Here is a 19,303-nt window from a genome sequence, read left to right as displayed (position 1 = left end):
CAATAGAAGATCTCAGTCTTGTAGGCCTTACTTCGTCTACAATTTATGACGCACTCTTACTAGATGGTTTGTAAACAATTAAAGCAGAAGCGAGAAACGTATCATAGAGGAATTAAAAATATTTCCTATACAAAACAAGACAAGAGAATAACGCATCGAATGGGAAATCGTTTAAATAGAATGAACAGTCCAAGACGTACGAAATAACTTTTCAAACTGTCTTGTGTTAGGTAAGAGGAAAACTGTTGCTTGTGATCAGCTATGACAAACTGAAGTCGGAACAGCGTGAAATAATAATAATAATAATAATAATAATAATAATAATAATAATAATATGCTAATGTTGATAGTGAAGATGAATGTTATTTTTATTTATTTTTTCATGAAGAATAGATTATTTCATATACAGTAAATCTATTACTTGGGGTCAACGCGTTTACTTTCGTATCAGATTGAAATCGCACCTACAAATTTTTCAGCCTAAAAATCTCCGCTTTCAACTGGACTCGAACTCCTGGTACTTAGATGCAGAGGTAAGGATAATATCCAATAGGTCACCGCGAACGACTTGTATGTAAGTTAGCAAATTATGTTACACATACATAGATAGATATTAGAGTTTAAAAAGGGCGCGTCAACAACTATGGCTATTCGCGCCCTTATCAATAATGTTAAAAAAAAACATAAAACCCAAACAATACTATCAGCTAAAATCCGAACACGAACTAAAAAACGTTGTCACAATAAAATCGGATAAAGATGTTACATATAAAAAGGCAGAAATAGTAGATGATTATGGTAGCGTCATTATCCAAAACCTATCATACCAGATATAAATAATGTCAGCATAACATCGCAGGATTTTCATCCCTTCGAGGGGAAAAAAATGAAGCCAGACTTCATGATGCAAGACAATAACGTCAGGTTTATTGACGTCGCTGTGCCAGGTAATAGGTAAATGTAGGAAAGAAAAAAGCGGAAAATTGCTATAATGTATGGATTTAAAAATAGAAATATAACGTAGGTATGTGGAATATAGTTTATCATCGTACCAATTTTTATTCCCTTGGAAATATTGAAAAGTCTCAATGAACATCATTCTACCATGGCAGGAAGATCAAATGTGTACACATTGCAAATAACAGCAACTTAAGCACTGATAATATAATATGCAAAACACTCTATCATTTAATTTTAATTCTAAGAATAAGTATCAAAATGGGTTTATTACCGTAAAATTACTTATCAATACTTATATTATACTTATCGGACCCAACATGCCTTTGAAATACTTATATTATACTTATCGGACCCAACATGCCTTTGAAATTATTTATATTATACTTATCGGACCCAACATGCCTTTGAAATTACTTATATTATACTTATCGGACCCAACATGCCTTTGAAATTACTTATATTATACTTATCGTACCCAACATGCCTTTGAAATTACTTATATTATACTTATCGGACCCAACATGCCTTTGAAATTACTTATATTATACTTATCGGACCCAATATTCCTTTGAAATTACTTATATTATACTTATCGGACCCAACATGCCTTTGAAATTTCTAAGAATAAGGTTCATAATGAATTCTTACTATTCTTCCAGGTCCATGCTGGACAGGGTTAACACTAATAACAAATTTAGTTACACCAGAACATACCATTGTACTGAACAGTTTAGTAATGCTTGAATATAAAATTGGTTTTAATGAATATGTCGTCACGTTGACGCTTCTTAAAACGTTATTTCACTGTATACTCTCTTTTTCATGTTGTTGGATCTAAGATGTGCCAGAAATTGTTTTTAAGAGAAAGTTTATGTGGTTGTAGTTCGGAAAAGAGGATTGTGTATTATCATGGATGTGAATATGTAGGCTACTGTTTATCCTTAAATTGTTGTTGTAGCTATTATAATCCTTACCTTACATCTATGTATACCATTTCCTTCTATGCATGAGGTAACATTGCAGTTGACTCATTAAAAAGTAGTGAACTAGAAGAAGCAACTTTTCCATGAATGCTAAACAATATTTTTAATAATATAATAGCATTACATACTTTTTCAACTTACATGGTAACATTAATTTAAACAGAGCAAGGTTGTAATGACGCTAGAAGTTTACATTTCTTCCTTTGCTAAATTATAATTAGAGACTTCAAACCAGAGAGAAGAGTTTTTTTTTTCTTTCCTTACGTAGTGTATTGTGTGATTACTGTAACAAAGGTATGTTTTCAAGGCTGTAGCTCAAGCTTGTGATTAAATAATGCGGAGTTCATGGCTTAACAGAAGAAACAGTAACCATGCCTTGGGGAACGTAGAAATAATGGAAAAATAATGTGCAGTAAAATGAACAACAAAGAATACTCTGTGTCATATCTTGTTACTCCCTTTATGTGCTTGTGTAATACAGCGTAGTAGAGAATTCTGATGTCATTCTGCCTGACTATCTGAATGTCTTTCACTCACTGTCTGACTTGGCCGACAACTGAGTCGCTCTGTATTTTTTATTTGCGAAATTGATGTTGATATTTGATAGTGGACATTCATGTTGGCAAATATGTGGAATTTCAGAAGAATATTAGAGGGCAATGTTAGAAGAGATACATATATATTCAGTTTTATAAAAATGTGACAGTTCCATGTGGCAGTGAAACCAGGTCTTTAAAAACAAAAATATGCGGCAGGATGCAGACAGTAGATATGAAACTGTTAAGAAGGTTTCTGGGAGTTATGAGAAGGGATAGACTTCATAACGATGGAATTTGGAACCTTCTAGGAATCTACGAACTCAATGAAGAAGTAGAGGAATATAGAATAGCATGGAAAGATCATGTCGAAAGGATAAAGAGTATAATAATACTCTAGATCAGCGTTTCTCAAACTTTTTTGAAGTGGGGACCACTTTTTAAAGTCGGAACAGTTTCGCGGACCATCTTACTCTTGTTCCCTTCGAAAGCAAATTTATCACTTTCGTAGCATATTTTAATACCAGTATACTTATATTTTAAAATTAAATTAAAGTTCGGTACTTTGGTCCTCTGTTATGAATTCGGGTGGTCCCTGGCCGGGTTACAGGCGCGGCACCAGATGTGCAGGGAAAAGATGTCGAGAAGCACCACGTATATAGTGCTTTAAATCCCTCTTTTGTTGCTGATAGTAGAGTGGAAACTCGATAGACGGGTAGGGTAATAAATTTCATAAAATATCTGTATTGTGAGAAAAAGCGAAATTCGATTGCCATGTGTCATTTCCAAACTCTGAGATTTTAAGCTATAGTGTGATACGCAATTCCTTCGAATTTTATTTTTTCTTTTATCTTTTTTGAAGGACCACAAGGGCAGACTTCGAGGACCACAGGTGGTCCGCGGACCATAGTTTGAGAAACGCTGCCCTAGATCATATATGTAACAGATAGCTCATCCCTATGTTAAAATCGGCAGCACTTTGAAGAGAACAACCGCCAGGATCGCTACCTGTCCGCCGTAAACGAACACGAGATGGCAGTACAGTCGCTAATGCAATTCAAATGGGAATTATGACGTGACTCCTTATGTAACAATTAGATGGCAGCATAGTAAACCTGACAAAAAAGTTGTTACCGTCAAAGCCTATAAGGCCGAACTATCTGGGTATATATGATCTAGGATAATACCCAAGAAGATTCTGAGTTGCAACCCGAAAGGAAAATTAAATGTTGGAAGACCAAAAAGAAGATGTACGGACCAATGAGACGCAGCAGATCGAAATATCATCTAATGCTTGAAGAAGAAGAAGAAGAAGAAGAAGAAGAAGAAGAAGAAGAAGAAGATAAGAAACTGACAAAGAAAGACGAAATACACTTTTATGGTATCATAAAATGCTGAAAATGCTTGCGTATTTAAATTAAAAAATGAACTCTGAATACTTTCGGTATATCAGTACTTTCCGATACTTTATTTAATAATAATAATAACAATAATAATATTTCATTTTAGCTGGCGGAGTTAAGGTCATTCGGCTTTCTCTTTCACTCACCAGTATGACAGAAAATTACTACATTGCTCTAAACAAAACACAATATAATATATGAAGAGTTCGCGGGAAAAACGATGAATGTCACAGTTTTCTTGAGGTTGATGTCATTATCTAATTCAATGGATCACTGCGAAATTTAATGTTGTTCTTATGAAAAATGGTAAAAAGGAGAATTATCACCACGAATACAGTAATCCTTTCCTTTATTTTCTACAGAAACAGCACTACATCTTGCAGTTATAGACTCAATTAAATCATTATCTATTCCTTAACAGAAATGTGACATTTCATCGTTTTTCCCGCGAACTCTTCATATATAATACAATACAATACAATACATAATAGGCTATTTGTTTCAGTGATGGCATTTTAACATAATAAAGATAGAAAATTCTGCAACTACATCCTTTGCCATTGTTTTATGAATTTCAAAATGAAGTTTGTTCCAGCATACTAAAGTATTTTTGGTTTAGTTGCTTATTTATTTTTGTATTATATTTTCGACGTACCGGTAGGCTTACTCCCCTCTCCATATTTAAGAAAATGTATGGTAGACGAGTAGTTGTTTCCCAGTTCTATTAAGATAAATTTCCTTTGTTCATGCATATTAATTATGTGTTGTGTAGATGTTATTCACCACATACAGTACGTTAAATTTCGATGTACTGTACTGTAATATTTTAACTAATATTAATATTATTCGTTGAGTATTTAAAATTGAAATAAGTAAGTATTTAAAATTCTTAGGAAGTATGTTTTCCTTACTATGACAGGATTTTCATATTTGTGAAAAATGTGTGGACATTATGTAGTAGTAGTAGTATCGAGTATCGAAGATCAAATATAAATATCAGTATATAGTTCAGAAAGTGTTTTATCATCTCATTACAGATATTTCTCTATAATTACAATGATGGGAAAGCAATAAGAAAATGTACATTGTGAAAGTTAATTTCTGTATACTCAAAAAGCTAAGTACGATGCTATATTGGTTAGAAATCGCAACATAAAGATTTTTCATTCAATTTACAGCAGCAATACCTCAAAATACTTCGAAGTATGCCTTAAAATGTGTTGTTTTTGTTTAGGTGGAGGCTCTGTGTCTCATCAACTGTGTGTCGACTCAAGCAGGTTGGATTGAATGGGGCTACCAGAAGCTGAATGCAAGATATCTCAGGAACAAGGGAATGACGCAGGCTGTACTGGACTACCTCATGTGGCATCATTTCGGTCGAGTAAATATCCTTAATTTATATTTAAAGATAAAACACACATGTTAGGTCAATAATACAGTGTTCATAGATTTGATAAAATACCTTAAAGGTGATATGTTACAGTTGTATGAACACTAATAAATACACTAAGATTGTTAAAGTATTAGTTATAGTCAGACATGTGCTTCTCCTCCTTTAAGCCAAACAACAACACGGTTCGATCACCTGAACCACCCGTCGTGGTAAATAGTCACTGTCCTTTAAGCCAAGCAACAACACGATTCGATCACCTGAACCACCCATCGTGGTAAATAGTCACTGTCCTTTAAGCCAAGCAACAACACGATTCGATCACCTGAACCACCCATCGTGGTAAATAGCCACTGTCCTTTAAGCCAAGCAACAACACGATTCGATCACCTGAACCACCCATCGTGGTAAATAGTCATTAAATAGTCACTGTCCTTTAAGCCAAGGAACAACACGGTTCGATCACCTGAACCACCCATCGTGGTAAAAGTCACTGTCCTTTAAGCCAAGCAACAACACGATTCGATCACCTGAACCACCCATCGTGGTAAATAGTCGCTGTCCTTTAAGCCAAGCAACAACACGATTCGATCACCTGAACCACCCATCGTGGTAAATAGTCACTGTCCTTTAAGCCAAACAACAACACGATTCGATCACCTGAACCACCCATCGTGGTAAATAGTCACTGTCCTTTAAGCCAAGCAACAACACGATTCGATCACCTGAACCACCCATCGTGGTAAATAGTCACTGTCCTTTAAGCCAAGCAACAACACGATTCAATCACCTGAACCACCCATCGTGGTAAATAGTCACTGTCCTTTAAGCCAAGCAACAACACGATTCGATCACCTGAACCACCCATCGTGGTAAATAGTCACTGTCCTTTAAGCCAAGCAACAACACGATTCGATCACCTGAACCACCCATCGTGGTAAATAGCCACTGTCCTTTAAGCCAAGCAACAACACGATTCGATCACCTGAACCACCCATCGTGGTAAATAGTCATTAAATAGTCACTGTCCTTTAAGCCAAGCAACAACACGATTCGATCACCTGAACCAACCATCGTGGTAAATAGTCACTGTCGTTTAAGCCAAGCAACAACACGGTTCGATCACCTGAACCACCCACCGTGGTAAATAGTCACTGTCCTTTTTAAGCCAAGCAACAACACGATTCGATCACCTGAACCACCCATCGTGGTAAATAGTCACTGTCCTTTAAGCCAAACAACAACACGATTCGATCACCTGAACCACCCATCGTGGTAAATAGTCACTGTCCTTTAAGCCAAGCAACAACACGATTCGATCACCTGAACCACCCATCGTGGTAAATAGTCACTGTCCTTTAAGCCAAGCAACAACACGATTCGATCACCTGAACCACCCATCGTGGTAAAAGCCACTGTCCTTTAAGCCAAGCAACAACACGATTCGATCACCTGAACCACCCATCGTGGTAAATAGCTGCTGTCCTTTAAGCCAAGCAACAACACGATTCGATCACCTGAACCACCCATCGTGGTAAATAGTCACTGTCCTTTAAGCCAAGCAACAACACGGTTCGATCACCTGAACCACCCATCGTGGTAAATAGTCACTGTCCTTTAAGCCAAGCAACAACACGGTTCGATCACCTGAACCACCCGTCGTGGTAAATAGTCACTGAAGATGGAGAAGCATCGCCGAAACATGTCTGACTATAACTAATATCTTTAACAATCTTGGTGTATTTATTAGTGTTCATACAACTGTAACATATCACCTTCAAGTATTTTATCCTTAATTTAATTACTGTAACAATTTTTGTTGTGTTTTGTTTTTTAAAAAACTTAGTGTTGAACAAATTATAACAGAAAAAAATAGTAATATGCGTTACAAGAGCGGTATGTTGAAGTTTTGATGTTCGAGGAAAAGTTTGAAAAAGCGAAACGTAGTTAAGCTTTTTTAATTTCCGAGAATTGAAAGAAAACATACCACTCGTGTATCGTTCATTATTTTGTGTGAAGATCGTTTATTACATACCTGAAAGAGGAATTTCTAATTAGTCGCAATGAAATCTCCAACTTGGTTTCTGTTCAATGACGGCAAATTTGCAAAACAAAAATATCTATCTTCAACATTGTTGCTTTAAAATGTTTTCTGTGTTTACTATACTCCAGCAGGCCGTGATATATGTCTGTCTTTTTTTTCCCCCAGTCTATAAATGCGAACTTAAAACAAACGATAAGGTTATGTAATGATTTAGACTTTACTTAATTTTTGCAAATATTTAAAAACAATAATTAACAGTGCAATTTAGGTGAAATTGCAGTGGTAAGTTTCCAATTTATAATTATTACTATATTGAACGTCTCTAAAAATAATATGTTAAAAGCCTAAAGCAGTAAAATCAACATGCCACTTAAGTGGTAAGAAGAGGGAAATTGTTATGTGTGTTCGGTTGGGAATACTGAATGTGGAATTTTAGACTTTCCGCGGATTGGTTTTGTGCGGAAACCAAGCAAATACGCACGATCTCGCACAAAATACATATTGTTGCATGTACAGTATATATATGCAATTTAGGCATAGTAAAGATAAGTACTGTATGTAAAATACCGGTACCTACACAATGAGTCTTTAGTAATAATCAGAATCGTTTGTTCCAATAATAATATTCTGTGAGGCATGCAGAGTTTCTTTAAAATTTTGCAGGTGTACTTCCAGTGCTTTTTTTCTGGCGGAATGCGTCAGCTTTTTGTTGTATTTTTCATCATGAAACCACAGTCTAGTATACACAGTCACGAAGCTCAATATGTAGTAAATATGCATCCATAGATAGTTGCTAACCATTAGGATCGCTACTATCGCCTCATTACAGACAATGCGAAATACCACCTGCACAGTCTATTGTTCCTAGTACCCTCACAAACTCAAGCTTCGTGACAGTATATACTAAACTGTGATGAAACCGAGAAATGTGTTAATAATGATTTTTAACAAAATTTTTCCTTGAATTCCGCTTTGGTCTTGAAAGTCATAAGTTTGAAGAAAAGGAGGTCAAAAATGACAAAATTCCCTTGTATTGGACGGTAATTATCTCCCTTTTCGCTATAGAGTTCCAACACCTTTTTCACCAGAAGAAAAACACCATATTCTGTGAGGCATGCCGAGTTTCTTTAAAATGTTGCAGGTTTACTTCCAGTGCTTTTTTTCTGGTGGATTGCGTCAGCTTTTTGTTGTATTTTTCATCATGAAACCACAGTCTAGTATAAGTTATACAGTCACGAAGCTCAATATGTAGTAAATATGCATCCATAGATAGTTGCCCACCACTAGGATCGCTACTATCGCCTCATTACAGACAATGCAAAATAGTACCTGCACAGTCTATTGTTCCTAGTACCCTCATAAACTTAAGCTTCGTGACTGTATATACTAGACTGTGATGAAACCGAGAAATGTGTTAATAATTGTGTTTAACATAATTTTCCCTTCAATTCCACTTAGGTCTTGGAAGTCATAAGTTTGAAGAAAAAGAGGTCAAAAACGACAAAATTCGCATGTACTGGACAGTAATCACCTGCCTTTTCGCTATAGAGTTCCAACACCTTTTTCACCAGAATAAAAGCACTGGTTATACCTCCCCAGCTACCAAATAGTAATTGTCTTCACATAAACCAGCCCTCTTGACTGATGCTGTATTTCTTACTGAAATACGGTCTACATTAGTATTAGTATTAGTATTTATTTATTTAACCTGGTAGAGATAAGGCCATCAGGCCTTCTCTGCCCCTCTACCAGGGGATTACAACTATAATATGAAGAATAAAATTACAATTAATATTAAATTTACTATTACAATTACAATAAAAATTAAAGTACGACAAGATTATCTGATTAATGAAAGCTAGACAATTTATCATAGAACTTAAGAACAAAGAATATTTTTGTATTTACTGAATTACAAATTAAACCTAGAATAACAAAATTCTATATTGATCAAATTACCATATATTGAGATATTTTGTGATAGATTAAGAGAACTATTTACAAGAAACCATGTCTGAACGAGTCTCAATTACTGACCAAGTAGTTAGTTTGTGTTTGAATTCAATTTTATTTCGACAGTCCCTGATGTTAGCAGGTAGCGAATTCCAGAGTCTTGGCATGTCTATTGTGAAAGAGGATGAGTGTGAGGAGATGCGATGGGATGGCATTGTTAGTATTGTTTCATGGCTCATGTATAGATTTTTTTTTCTCTCTAGGTCTAGCTTACAAATCTGACTGATATTTTGTTCAGTCCTTAAGCATGATTTTCTTTCTTTTCATTTTCATCAGAGATATCAGTCTCCTGCACTTTTTTGTAGCTCTAACATTTCTGCAACATAGATATTTAGCCAATTGTTGAATATGTAGAATTTTCATATTCAACCGAAAAACTATAAACTAAACACACTAGAACAATACGAAATATGCAGGTACACAAAAACACATTCATATGAAATTCTCAACACACAACTCAATTTCAGAACACACACACTTTTTGACTCCACACTACACTACATAAACACACCCCCATAGGAAACACAAACAAAAGGCGCGAAGACCAGGACCAACTAGTTCTGAAGATAGCCCACAACAGGCTGAAACTAGTCAACAAGATACTCCACCTAATATTTAACACGCGAAAGCAATAAACTAAATGTTCCGAAGGAAAAAAGTTTAAGAGTAAGAATACGTGGAAAGTCAGTTAATTTATTGTAGCATATGTTATGCTTCACAGGGCACAGAAGAGAGGAATCACGATCTGGTTCAAGTGTACAAGATATATTTCGAGCGCCATGTGAATCCCACAAATCTTGCGCTCTTCATCGACAGTTACATCCGACGAACAGACCTCAACATTGTACGCGAGCTCGAACCCACAAGACGCAAGGACTCTATGACGCTCAGCATGCCTGTCATGAACATCACAGGGGCACTCAGCCCCCACGTGGAGGACACTGTTACCCTCAATGGGCGCCTTGACCCAACCAACTCAACCTGGATGAAGGTAGGACACAAAAATTCAAGTGAATTGAGAACATGTAACAGAATTAATTTCTTCTTTGCCTGCGATGTACAAACACCACAAAATTTAGTTTGGAGGTAATTCCCTTAATATGATTTTTCCAGTTTAACTTATTTTATTTGTAAACCAAGAAATTTGGTTTTTGTTTCTATTAGACACCTCTTGTTAACTATTGTGCTTGAAATTTGAGAGGTAGAATTCGGGCAGGATTTAAATTGGATTATGTTAATGGTGAACTAACTTCGATGTAGAATTGTATCTATAATTATTACTGAATCAACGAACCAAGTAAATCTACTTCACGGAACCAACGGCTTTACTTCCTCACCCAATGTAAGGCACATTTTTTTATTTTTCTGCCTAAAACTGCAGTGCTCTGAGCCAGTTTCGAACTCGCGATCATTGGGCCCGCAAGTATAACGTGAAAATAGTAATAATTGCATATGATTCGTTGATTCAAGTTTACGCAAAATGGTGGTTCAATTATATATTCTGTAAAGAGCATACTGGTACAATATTCATAAATCATTTATTTGAATGCTGAATTTGCAAAACGACTGAAGTCCCTAGAAGTAGTTTTGAGAAAAATTAAAGAAAACTGTTTTTGGCCTCGCTGTACCATATATTGTTACAATATAATTTTTTATATGTAAGAGATATGTAAGAGAAATAGTTTTAGTATAAAAATTCATACTTTTGTACGCCTCTTCAGGTCGTAAAAAAATTAATTATCTTCAGGACTTAAGTTGTTCTGCAAATTAACTTCAATCCTGCATCATAATTATTAAATTACTGACACACAAACATGTTTAACTAAATGTATTTATACCAAAATCATAAAATAACCTTATTGCATTTGATGAAAGAGTGATGGAACAGAGAAAAATTCTCTCCGGCGCTGGGATTAGAACCCGGGTTTTCAGCTCTATGTGCTGATGCTTTATCCACTAAGCCACGCCGGATACAACCCCGACGCCGGTTAGAATCGTCTCAGATTAAGCTCCATCTCTTGGGTTCCCTCTAGTGGCCGCCCTCTGCACTACGTCATAGATGTCTATGAACGCAGGACCGAAGTCCATACATGTGTTGAGGTGCACTCGAATGAGTGACTGGTTGGCCGGGATCCGACGGTATAGGCGCCGTCTTAAATCACAAAGTGATTTATTACGCATATCATATATATATTTTGATCTACCGAAGTACATATGATATTTCCATGCAGATATTCTGCGTCATCATATGATGAAAGAGTGATGGAACGGAGAAAAATTCTCTCCGGCGCCGGGATTTGAACCCGGGTTTTCAGCTCTACGTGCTGATGCTTTATCCACTAAGCCACGCCGGATACAACCCTGACGCCGGTTAGAATCGTCTCAGATTAAGCTCCATCTCTTGGGTTCCCTCTAGTGGCCGCCCTCTGCACTACGTCATAGATGTCTATGAACGCAGGACCGAAGTCCATACATGTGTTGAGGTGCACTCGAATGAGTGACTGGTTTCTTAAATCACAAAGTGATTTATTACGCATATCATATATATATTTTGATGTACCGAAGTACATATGATATTTCCATGCAGATGTTCTGCATCATCATATGATGAAAGAGTGATGGAACGGAGAAAAATTCTCTCCGGCGCCGGGATTTGAACCCGGGTTTTCAGCTCTACGTGCTGATGCTTTATCCACTAAGCCACGCCGGATACAACCCCGACGCCGGTTAGAATCGTCTCAGATTAAGACGGCGCCTATACCGTCGGATCCCGGCCAACCAGTCACTCATTCGAGTGCACCTCAACACATGTATGGACTTCGGTCCTGCGTTCATAGACATCTATGACGTAGTGCAGAGGGCGGCCACTAGAGGGAACCCAAGAAATGGAGCTTAATCTGAGACGATTCTAACCGGCGTCGGGGTTGTATCCGGCGTGGCTTAGTGGATAAAGCATCAGCACGTAGAGCTTAAAACCCGGGTTCAAATCCCGGCGCCGGAGAGAATTTTTCTCCGTTCCATCACTCTTTCATCATATGATGACGCAGAATATCTGCATGGAAATATCATATGTACTTCGGTACATCAAAATATATATACTTATTGCATTTGTTGAACAACATTATTTTGAACAATTTTTTAAACATAAGAGCACAGACCTCTGACGGAGAAAAGTATGATGTTGAAGAAATGTTTCTGAGCACTTATTGTCATTAAGAATTTGATTAGTGTGTTGTTCTTATTTTGTCCCGGACAACTATCGCAAAACAACGACAGTTCTTTAATGTACTGGATGTGACACAGTTATCGAAGTAGTTTGCAGGAGAAAATTACATACCTCATTAAGACTTTTCTTGGCCTGTCCCTCATGGTAGGCACAGAGAAAGCTGGCATGGTAAGCTGACGATAGTAGTACATATCCTGAACTGGCGTTTAGGCAAGCCTACATTTTTCATGTAGTCAAATGTGACAGCAAGAAAACCATCTCTCTCGATACTTAACTTGGCTCCATTTTGCAATACTTTTTATTTCAGCTACAAGTTTAGCACGATTACTGAGCATATTGCTTTTCATTTTCATGCTCTGTTCTTCAAATGTAATAAATTTTCTCAACTAAATTATTATCAGTGACAACAGACAAAAAACATTTTGTCAGCTGATTGTATAATTAAAATTACATATTATGTAAGTTTCTTCAGTACTTGACGGGCAAAATAATTTAAGTCCAAAACAAAAATTGTTTTACCCCTTAACCAAACATTTTTCTGTTAAGGAATGCAAAAATCGTGGATTAAAGTCATTCTGCTACTAAACGATGCCCCTTGCACACAGTAACATAATCGTGTTCTCAACTCAAAATCCCCAAAATGTGGACTTAAGTCGTTTTGCAAATTCACCATTCATTTATCTTCATGACGCAATTGTAAAAGGAAAGATGAACAAGTAACTGAAGCATTTTCTCACACACCATGTTTCAACCTCTCCAAGTGCTTTTATTATTTGTGAAAGTGAATGCCATCAAGCAAATAGTGAACTTTACCCATTAATAGACGAACTTTATTGCTCACCTTTTAATTGTTATCGTAAAGGACCTCTATCATAGTGCAACCAAGTACTTACTTGATACTTAAAAACTGGTTTATTCTATTTGACATCGTCACAACAGAAAGCTTTTATCATTTCACAATGTTTAATAATCAATTATGTATACTACATCATTAAGGGATAATGTTTTAATTAACTGTTTTCAAGTGTTTTTACTTAGTATTTTATGTCACAATCATTTTAACCGACAATGGGTATATAGGCCTAGCTATAAGCTTTTTATGCATACATATAATGGTTATGTCAACATTAAGTGTATCCATTTTGGCAGTGTTAACATGTACAGGGACATCACTTTATTTTTACCAACATTTTTAACATTAACCTGTCTATACTCGGAAACACTGTTATCCCCTTCCATTACAGGAATTTGGTGTTACTAGTGCAATATGTAAACAAATCATTTTAGTAGCTATAGTAGGAGAGAAAAGTAGTGTATCCATTTATGTTACAGGGAAATACGTTATTTCGATTTTCAGTTTGTTTATTACTTTTACGATATTTTATCAAAATACAGTAGAGTAGTAACAGTTTTTTTTTTCACAAACTCAACTCTTCAGACGGTTGTATTCATTATGTAATGGCTACTTTATTCAGAATATTACCGTACTTTCGGTAACTCTAATCTTCACTTCTGCACAGTCCACACAGATAAAGTTATTCAGTCATGCTACACACGTTACTTGTGCGAAATAAGCAGGGCCAGGAGTTTATGGAAATCGCGAAAATCACGACATAATAGATATATAGGTCGCGCCAGGGATTTTGGCAGATGGATTTTCTTAATGCAATCTGGAGGGCGAGTTCTCACCGCTTGCAAGATCGGCTGTTATCTGTGTCGCAGTGGAATGGGTAGGACATAAGAGTAAACATGCACGCCCGAGTATTTGTGCACTCTGGACAGTCACCTCCAAAAACGAAACAAATATTACAGTAGTCTATACGTGTCTTTGGTATTCCCAAGAAACTTGTTCGATCAATTAAAATGTGTCTCAATGAAACTTACAGCAGAGTCCGTATAGGCCAGTTTCTATCTGATGCTTTTCCAATTCACTGTGGGCTAAAGCAAGGAGATGCACTATCACCTTTACTTTTTAACTTCGCTCTAGAATATGCCATTAGGAAAGTTCAGAATAACAGAGAGGGTTTGGAATTGAGCGGGTTACATCAGCTTTTTGTCTATGCGGATGACGTGAATATGTTAGGAAAAACTCCACAAACGATTAGGGAAAACACGGAAATTTTACTTGAAGCAAATAAAGCGATAGGTTTGGTAGTAAATCCCGAAAAAACAAAGTATATGATTATGTCTCGTGACCAGAATATTGTACGAAATGGAAATACAATCTGCTTTATATATGGAAATATATATGTATATGGAAATATGTTAATCCTTAGTCAATAGATAAGATGAGCTTTACGAAATACGAACATTAAGGGATGGAAAATGGGAGGCAGTAATGATCAAAATAATTATACCGATTTATTTTGTTTAACCAGCAGACGTGCAGCCTTTAAATTTAATACAAAGATTCACTCATAAAATTGGGTTAGACTATTCATCTCATCTCTCAGAATTGTTTCTAAAATGTATAAGAAAAGTAAAAAAATTCAATTTCATGTAGGCTAGTCCCTTGAAATAATGTTTCCCCCCCCCCCCCGAGCAGAGAAGAGAGAGAAAGAAGTCGACAATTTAAAAAATTCACTAAACTATGTTTAACTAGAGACGTAAAATTTAAAGTGAAGGTTACTCTCTACAATATTGGTTAAACATTCTTAGATTTTTTAAATACCATATCCTAAGGTACTAATGAAAAGGCAGAAGGGAGTGAGAAATCTCATGTCATCCAATCTCGATGAAAGTCGATATATGGGGATCTTTGCGATCACAGAATACGAATAAGGTATTATTTAGTCCGACTTTGTCCCTAAAGTGGGACAAAAATGGGTGAAAAATTAAATTAGATATCTTAGGGGTTTTCGAGACGAAAATTACGAATAATACAATTTGTGCGAATTCAATATGGCAGTTTCAGTACTATGAATTATATTTTAAAAAATTAAACATCGGATATCGCACAGGTAACACATGTACAGTATTTAAGGGGGTATGTAACACCTTTTGATAGTAGGCCTATACATTTAGTAAAATCCAAAGTGTAATTTCTACATATTCTGAATGAATGTTGTGCTGGAATTTAGTACAGTCATCAGCCAATACCTCTAGATTAATAAACAACTTTTTAGAATCCATAAAATACAGTATTTATTGTGAATGGTAATTATATTTTTCAATCGGTGCAATTTGTGCAGGGAAAATTGGTTTCTCCGATATTTTGTACGATTTCGAATATTTTAAAATGCTTTCTTCTCTGTTCTATTCACAATGTGCATGTGAAGAAATTATTGCCCTTGTAATATCCATTACAATCCTATTTATTATACTCTTATATAAATCTAACTTCCGCAGCATGCAATTTTACCCAATTAACCAAATTATATTTTGATTATTAAGAAGAATCGTAATTTTATTAACTTCAATTGTCCCATCACCAGTAGACGATCCCTAGATTATTACTGGACAAATCTTGTATATTGATCTGGTAAGGGTAGAATTTTCCTTTTAATTAAGAATTAATTTAATTTAGAAAATGTAGGAGACGTATTGTAAAATCATTGTGAACGGAAGTCATTGACATTTATTAACGGTATTCTTTGAGTAGGACTGTACCGTGGTGTGTTTCATAATAAGGATAATTGATATGAGCTGCTGTTATGAAAATATGAACGACTCAGAATGTTATCGCATCTCATTCTCGCAGCTTACAGAAACAATATTGGCTCGCCTACTGGAAATGTCATCGAGGTCATCTGCCAAAATCGGTGCCTCCGACTATACAATAGATTTTTACTAATCTTTACGAATTAAGTGATTCTGATTAATAATATGCGGATGAAATAATCACGACAAATGGCGAAATAGAGTTCTAATAGCGAAATATGAACACATCCTCGAATTATTATTATTCCATCGTTTTATACCGAATTTCATATTTCTAGTTCTTTTTTAGAACTTTTTTTTTTCTTTTGAATCTGTTATATATCCAAGTAGGCTACATTACGTGGTATTCTAGGTGTTCTGATTACATTAGTGAACTCAAAAGACGGAGAATTCAACATTTCACTAATAATTTGAAAGTGTTAATTTGAGGGCTGCAAGTTTTTTTCGTGTTTAATGAATATGTGTTAAATACAGTCTCGATCCAACAAATATTGTCTATTGGCCATACCGCACCTTTACGAGAATCCAATGAACCTTTAATATTAATTATTTGGAAAGTAATATTCATACTGAGTTAATACTCCAATTTCAAAATAATTGTATTTTCCAAAATTTCCATTAATACCCGCCAAGAGTACAAATCAATCTCCAACAATCTCCGCCGACACCAATATTAAAAAACACAAATGATAACATTAATCTCCATAAATACCTGCCCCTGGAAATAAGCTTCAATAATATAGGCTCTTTCTTCTATAGAAAACGTAACCATATTTCTGAAACACACTATACTCTGTACTATTTACTTCACTGCTAGCATACTTCGAATGTAACAGCGGCCGTAAGTTTGTGTGGCTGACGGGAGCAAGAACATTAGTGAAAGGGGTGGGACTCAAGTACATTCAGAAACGCAGGTACAATAAAAATGCAAGTAAAAATAAAGTGATGTCCCTGTAGTATCTTTTCTAACATCTGAAGATGGCATGCACAAGTGCCGAAAACGTTCATGTAATAAATTAATAAATTATAAGCATTGACGGCCTATTCAAACTCTATTATATTTATATCATAAACTGAAGCATTGTTTTCTACTTGCAGATCCAGGACTGCGGAATGGTACTGGAAGAACAACCAGGAAAAGTGAGTGAGGCATTTCGCCTGTTCCTGCAAGGACAGGGTTATGGTAAGTGATCATCTGAAGACACTGACCGACTCGCTTCCTGCACCACAATCAAACACATCTCCACATATAAACTGTTCACTTTCTCCATATAGCTTATAATACAGTATTTTGTTAAAATCTCACCTGTTGTGGCTTGAAGCCTTGTTTACTATTATTGTAGAGTTATGATGAGTGATTGTTTGAAGCGTAACCATAATATTACTGTCAAAGTGTTGCAAGCAGAATGCTTCAGGACATCAAAGCAACCACAGATGAAATTGTGCGTATTACTACAATAATCCCGTTGTAATAGCTTGTGAGTTGTATCAGCTAGGTAGAGAGAGAGCTTCTTAATGTTTGGTTTTGTACATCTTACAACATAACATTGGTACACTTGCACTGTGTCACATACATTACACTTTTTGAGTGCCATATGTCTTTACAAAACTGGTTAGATGTCAGGGTACTTCAGCACTTATTGGCAATGTTTCAAAACTTTATTTTCAATGTTACCCATGTGGGAGAATGGCTTTGGTATGTATTAAAACACATTTTTAATATATTAATGCATTTTAATATGAATTTAATAAATCAGTTTGACAATACACTAGATAAAACAAGTGCTGTACTTAAAATGTGTGGTTAAATAATTTGCAAGATCGCTTTTGTAAAATTAATTTTGCATTTTTAGTAATTAGCTTTTAATTTTATAATTAAATATTTAACTTTTCCCTTTTCCCCTAGTTGTCTAGTATTAGAACCTGATATAGTATGTTTGCTTTTACTTTGGTTGTAGATTTTATTTTTTAAATAGTTTATGCATATGTTTTTCTTTTCTTTCTTTTTTCTTTAAAGCCGTGAAACTTTCGCGGAAGGTGTCAACATCCACATCGGCAGAAGGTAAATGTAATTAGCAAACAATGTGTGTGGATAAACCAAGATTGCGTGCGCTCCCCAAATTCTTGGTTGATCAATGTAAGTGTTAGCTTAAATGCTCAGTGTTAAAAAGTCGTAGTCTGTCTGATCTGGTCTCGTCTAGTCTGCTGCATGAGACAGCCTCCTTACCTGAAGTTCGGTAGGCTTTTGGGCTAACTACTTACATGTTTCTGCCTCTTCATACATGTTTTCTGGTGGATGTTTTACTTCCAGTTAGCGTCTTGATTGTATTTCTCGTAGTATATGCCCATATTAACATTTGTGCAATTTCCGTTACAGCAGTGTGATGCTTGTAATATATTAACATAGAAATTTGAAGTACAATTAAACAATTTAGTACTTAATTAATCTTTGAACTTGATGTAACAGAAATGGATATGCATGTACTGGAGCTTTGGTTTCAGGCTTTAGAGCGTAACAGTGGTGTAAATATCTCCATCTCTTTCTCTGTTTCTCTCTTCCTTTTCTTTCAAATTTTGTCGTTCTATCTCTTGAGTTCTCTTCCTGATCCTCCTTTTTTATGTTTGTGTTCATTTATCAATACATAAGGCAGTGGCGTGCCATACATGGAACTCAAGAAAAGCATTGTTTCTCCTGTTCATAAAGCGAAAAAGAAGAAATTTATTGCAGAAATTATATTTCAATAGTGAGAACTATGAATTTTCTCATCTTAAAATGTTACAAAATTCTTTCTTTGAGTGCCTGTCCTGGTCGAGATGGATTCATTGTTCCTATTAGTAGCTTGAGGCACCTGTATTGGTCAATATGGATTCGTTTATTTTCGTTCGATGATTTTGCTGTTAAAGGGAAACTTATGTGAGTTTTAAATCTTTACAATTTTCATCCAACATTTATGAATTTTAAACTACATAAACATGCCTACAATACTATCATCTGTACAAAATTTGGTGCCATTAGGGCTAATAGTTTTGAAATAATAATTTTTAAATGTATTTTATATTGACGTCACTAAAAAGGCTCCTTGCGTCA

The 19,303-nt window shown here is 35.6% G+C and overlaps 1 protein-coding gene across 7 annotated transcripts in view; it reads left to right on the top strand.

Moving 5' to 3' along the window:
• The window catches only part of MESK2 (misexpression suppressor of KSR 2), a 502,743-nt gene that overhangs the window by 460,933 nt on the left and 22,507 nt on the right, over positions 1-19,303 (top strand). For 5 of the 7 annotated variants that reach the window (XM_069833388.1, XM_069833378.1, XM_069833395.1 and 2 more), the window contains 4 exons: positions 5,117-5,263; positions 10,051-10,320; positions 17,314-17,398; positions 18,233-18,277. In XM_069833388.1, coding sequence (XP_069689489.1) covers positions 5,117-5,263; positions 10,051-10,320; positions 17,314-17,398; positions 18,233-18,277 — 547 coding nt within the window. Of the gene's footprint in view, positions 1-5,116; positions 5,264-10,050; positions 10,321-17,313; positions 17,399-18,232; positions 18,353-19,303 lie in introns of all 7 variants that reach the window. The other 2 variants (XR_011333492.1, XM_069833403.1) reach the window with 2 other exon arrangements.

The sequence above is a fragment of the Periplaneta americana genome, chromosome 1 (genome assembly GCF_040183065.1).
Source record: "Periplaneta americana isolate PAMFEO1 chromosome 1, P.americana_PAMFEO1_priV1, whole genome shotgun sequence".
NCBI classification, from domain to species: Eukaryota; Metazoa; Arthropoda; class Insecta; order Blattodea; family Blattidae; genus Periplaneta; species Periplaneta americana.
Note: the sequence above shows the minus strand (reverse complement) of the source record. Positions and strands in the feature narration are given on the sequence as shown.